The sequence below is a fragment of the Arvicanthis niloticus genome, chromosome 13, assembly GCF_011762505.2.
Source record: "Arvicanthis niloticus isolate mArvNil1 chromosome 13, mArvNil1.pat.X, whole genome shotgun sequence".
Taxonomy (NCBI): Eukaryota; Metazoa; Chordata; class Mammalia; order Rodentia; family Muridae; genus Arvicanthis; species Arvicanthis niloticus.
Window position 1 is genome coordinate 63,536,737 of NC_047670.1, and position 4,058 is coordinate 63,540,794.

General features: G+C 63.1%; 1 protein-coding gene across 1 annotated transcript; it reads left to right on the forward strand.

Moving 5' to 3' along the window:
- Window positions 1–203: 203 nt before the first annotated feature.
- On the forward strand, window positions 204–3,738 carry Pim3 (Pim-3 proto-oncogene, serine/threonine kinase). The gene is made up of 6 exons (XM_034517227.2): window positions 204–772; window positions 855–964; window positions 1,058–1,108; window positions 1,188–1,557; window positions 2,327–2,503; window positions 2,582–3,738. The coding sequence occupies exons 1-6, from the start codon at window positions 688–690 to the stop codon at window positions 2,767–2,769; spliced, it is 981 nt and encodes a 326-aa protein (XP_034373118.1). The 5' UTR covers window positions 204–687; the 3' UTR covers window positions 2,770–3,738.
- The last annotated feature ends 320 nt before the right edge of the window (window positions 3,739–4,058 follow it).

Sequence of the window (4,058 nt, forward strand, 5' to 3'; positions counted from 1 at the left end):
GAGGAACCAGGGAACAACACGCGTAACTCGCGGAGCCGGAGAGTGACCTTCCTTGGCGCGGCCTGGGGGCGAGGCTCGGAAGGCCCCGCCCTACGCTACCATTGGCTGAATCCCCGTGTCCTTTCAAAACCTCGACTTTCATTGGCTTATGCGGCCCCGCCCGCGCTGCCAAAGACATAAGGGGGCCACCGCCCGCGCGCGAGCTGCGCGTGCGCAGGGCGGGTGAGCGCGCTGTGGAAAGCCGCGGAACGCCGTGCACCTCCGCGACTCTACTACGGCAAGCTAGTCCGGACGGGTCGCCGTCCCCGCGCGCCACCAGCCCTTGGTGAACCGACAGGGAGCGTCCGGCTTTCCCAGCACCGCCCTAACAGACTCAAAACAGCCACACCGCAAAGCGAGCCTTGGGCGGAGGGGGCGGAGCCTCAGGCGGCCCCGCCTCCGCGGAGGGATACGCATCTCCGTGGTCCAAAACCCCGGGGCGAGGCGGCCGGGGCGTGTGAGCCGCTCGGCCAGCTGCCGTCTACGCGCTTCCGCGCGGCCACCGGGCAACTGCGCCGCGCGGCTGCCCCGCTGAGCGCTCGGCCTCGGGGCCGTGGGATCCGCCGCGCTGTCTGCGGTCAGGAAGACCGCCCTCCCGCGTCCGTGCCGGACGGGTCAGAGGCGGCACCGCACGCGAGGCCACCCGCGATGCTGCTGTCCAAGTTCGGCTCCCTGGCGCACCTCTGCGGGCCTGGCGGCGTGGACCACCTCCCAGTGAAGATCCTACAGCCAGGTATGTGCGCGGGCCGGGGAGGGGGCTGGGTGGGGGCCGGAGGGGCTTTGGGTCATCGCCATCCCGATTGTGTGTCCCACAGCCAAGGCGGACAAGGAGAGCTTCGAGAAGGTGTACCAGGTGGGCGCCGTGCTGGGCAGCGGCGGCTTCGGCACGGTCTACGCGGGCAGCCGCATCGCCGACGGACTCCCGGTGAGTCGTGGCTCCGGGCGCACCCGCGTGGACGATCGCCACGCTCGGCCGCCCGTCTGACCGCTCGCGTGTCGCCCCCCTTCTTCCCCGCAGGTGGCCGTGAAGCACGTGGTGAAGGAGCGGGTGACCGAGTGGGGCAGTCTCGTAAGTGTACGGGCGCGGGGCGCGGGGCGTGCGGGTGTGGGTTGCCTTGGCTTTGTCCGATGACCGCCTTGTCCCCCAGGGCGGAGTGGCCGTGCCCCTGGAGGTGGTGCTGCTGCGCAAGGTGGGCGCGGCGGGCGGCGCGCGCGGCGTCATCCGCCTGCTGGACTGGTTCGAGCGGCCCGACGGCTTCTTGCTGGTGCTGGAGCGACCGGAGCCGGCACAGGACCTCTTCGACTTCATCACTGAACGCGGCGCCCTGGACGAGCCGCTGGCGCGTCGCTTCTTCGCGCAGGTGCTTGCCGCTGTGCGGCACTGCCACAATTGTGGGGTCGTGCACCGCGACATCAAGGACGAGAACCTGCTGGTGGACCTGCGCTCGGGAGAGCTGAAGCTCATCGACTTCGGCTCGGGCGCGGTGCTCAAGGACACGGTCTACACTGACTTTGATGGTGAGCAGGTGGGGCGGCGTTCCGGCGACTGTTAGGAGGCCACGCGCCACGCCGGGCTTACGGGGAGGGGGGGGCGGGGGCGAGTGGGGTCACCGGGGTAGCCCCCTGTAGTGTTAGGGCACAGGGTCTGGGGACGGTGGGTGGCAGCCAGGGAGACCCGCGGTACGCGCGTGACGCAGGGCCCCGCCAGCCGCCTCGGCGCCGTGGCCCCTCCCTGTGCCGGGGAGGGCGCTCGCGGGCCTCCCTTGCGTGCGTGCGTGCGGAGCGCGGGGGCGCCGCAGTAGAAATCCCCGCATTGCGGAGCGCGGGGAAGCCGGGGCTCCCCCACTCCTCTCCTCCCTCCTCCCATCTCTCCCGCCCCTCCTCTTCCTTAGCTCCTCTCCTCCCCTTTCCTAGCCAGGCAGAGCTGAGCAGGCGAGCCGGGGCGGGAGGAGCTAGAGCGCTCGGCCTGGTTCCCTGTGGCTTACGTTGTATCTGTTTGTTGTGAAACCAGAGCCCGAGCTCATGTGACGCGCTCCTGCCGTGGGGCCTATTAGGGTTGGGCCTTCACCTCCCCTTCACTCCTGTTCCTCCCTGCCCTCCATGTCCCTCCTTTCCTGAGCCCCGCCTGCTGCCGTGTTGGGGTTTTTCCAGGGTAATGACAAGCAAGATTCTCGGAGGCCCCGGTGGAGGCCGGCTGAGAGCTAATGAAGGAAGGCCCGTTTTCCAGTGTGTTCGCCCCCAGTGTCTGTATATCCTGATGTGTGCCTAATCCCTATTCTTCCCTCAGGCACCCGAGTGTACAGCCCCCCAGAGTGGATCCGATATCACCGATATCACGGGCGGTCTGCCACTGTGTGGTCTCTGGGTGTACTGCTCTACGACATGGTGTGTGGGGACATTCCCTTTGAGCAGGACGAGGAGATCTTGCGTGGCAGGCTCTTTTTCCGGAGGAGGGTCTCCCCAGGTTTGTTCTATAGCCTGGGGCTGTGTTGGGAGCAGGGCAGTGTTGCAGGCAGGACTCTGACCCCTGTTCTCTCTGCAGAGTGCCAGCAGCTTATTGAGTGGTGTCTGTCCCTGCGGCCCTCAGAGAGGCCCTCGCTGGACCAAATTGCTGCCCACCCCTGGATGCTGGGGACGGAGGGGAGCGTTGCAGAGAACTGTGACCTTCGGCTTTGTGCCCTGGATACTGACGACGGAGCCAGTACCACTTCCAGCAGTGAGAGCTTGTGAGGAGGAGGGGCCTGGACTCCACACTGGGGGCCTAGGCTCAGCCTAGCCAGCCCTCTCCCAGAATGAACATTTTCTGCCTGGGATGTCTCCTGCAAAAGCAGTGACCTCTGACCCCTGGTGACCTTTGCTCTTGGCACCGGGCCTGTTTCCTTTGCTTTGAGTGCCTTTTTGAACGCTGCTCCACAGGGCCTGGGTTTTCTTGAGCTATTCTGTCCAAAGATGGCTGCGGGCTAAGCAAGGCCCTGCCCTGGGTGGATACTTGAACCAGAGACCCCAACCCTGCTGCTCCATCTTGGAGGCAGCCTTCCTGACCAAGTGTGTTTGACATGGAGCGCCCTGTGGTGCCCACCTCCAACCCTCCAGTCTCCTGGTGTTCGTCTGGGCATGTCTGCACAAGCAATGCAACGCTGGGCCACTGCTGCCCGTCTGCCTCCCCGGCACCGCACGCAACTTAGCGTGCCACGGTCTCTTATTTATGGTGTGATCACCCTGGAGGGCGCCCCTGCCCTGCTGGGGCTATTTATTGTTTAATTTATTTGCTGAGGTTACTTCCTCCAAGTGACCACCTTCTCCAGGCTCCTGGGGGAGTGTTCAGGAAAGTCAAGGGTGGCTGTTCAGTCACAGACCCCATCCTAATTCCTGCACCTGGAGTAGGTTCCCAAACCCCATGTTTGTGGGAGGAAGAATTTGTACAGTGGCTAATTTAAGGGGAGTGGGAGACCCTGTCACCCTGGGCACTCTGCACTGGGGAGGGGGTTTAAATTATTGACCTTGTACAGTCTGCTTGCTGGCTCTGAAAGCTTGGGTGGGGGACAGAGTCTCAAGTCCTTAATTTATTTTATCAGCTGTGTTTCTGTGACCCTGGTGTGAGTAGGCATCAGGGGTGGGGTTGTATAAGTTCAAAAGTGTGAAATGTCTGAAGATCATATTTTTTATACAGGTATTTCAATTAAATGTTTTGGTATATAATGCTTATCTTCTATTTATTGGACTGGGGCCCTGCGTGGCCTGCCTTCCAGATTTCTGTTAAAGCTCGAGTGGGTGATGGGGAGGGGGCGTTAGAGATAAGCTTTCATGAGGCCGGCCAGTGAATTAGCTAGCCAGAGGGTGCTTCTTCCTACTCCCTCATTACCATGTTTTCTACTCAGCTAGAAGGCTGGTCCATTAGGGGTGGCGGTGGGGGCAGCTGCCCTTAGGAAGAGTGGAAGTCTTTCCCATGGGCGGGAGTGGCATGCTGCCTCCAGCCAAGCCTGGTGGAGGTGTCAGAACAGATAGAATAGGAAAAGGGC

Coding starts and splice junctions, on each gene's coding strand:
- Pim3 (XM_034517227.2), top strand. CDS start 688: ATGCTGCTGTCCAAGTTCGGCTCCCTGGCGCACCTCTGCGGGCCTGGC. Junction 1,109..1,187: donor TGACCGAGTGGGGCAGTCTC/GTAAGTGTACGG, acceptor CTTGTCCCCCAG/GGCGGAGTGGCCGTGCCCCT. Junction 2,504..2,581: donor CCGGAGGAGGGTCTCCCCAG/GTTTGTTCTATA, acceptor TTCTCTCTGCAG/AGTGCCAGCAGCTTATTGAG.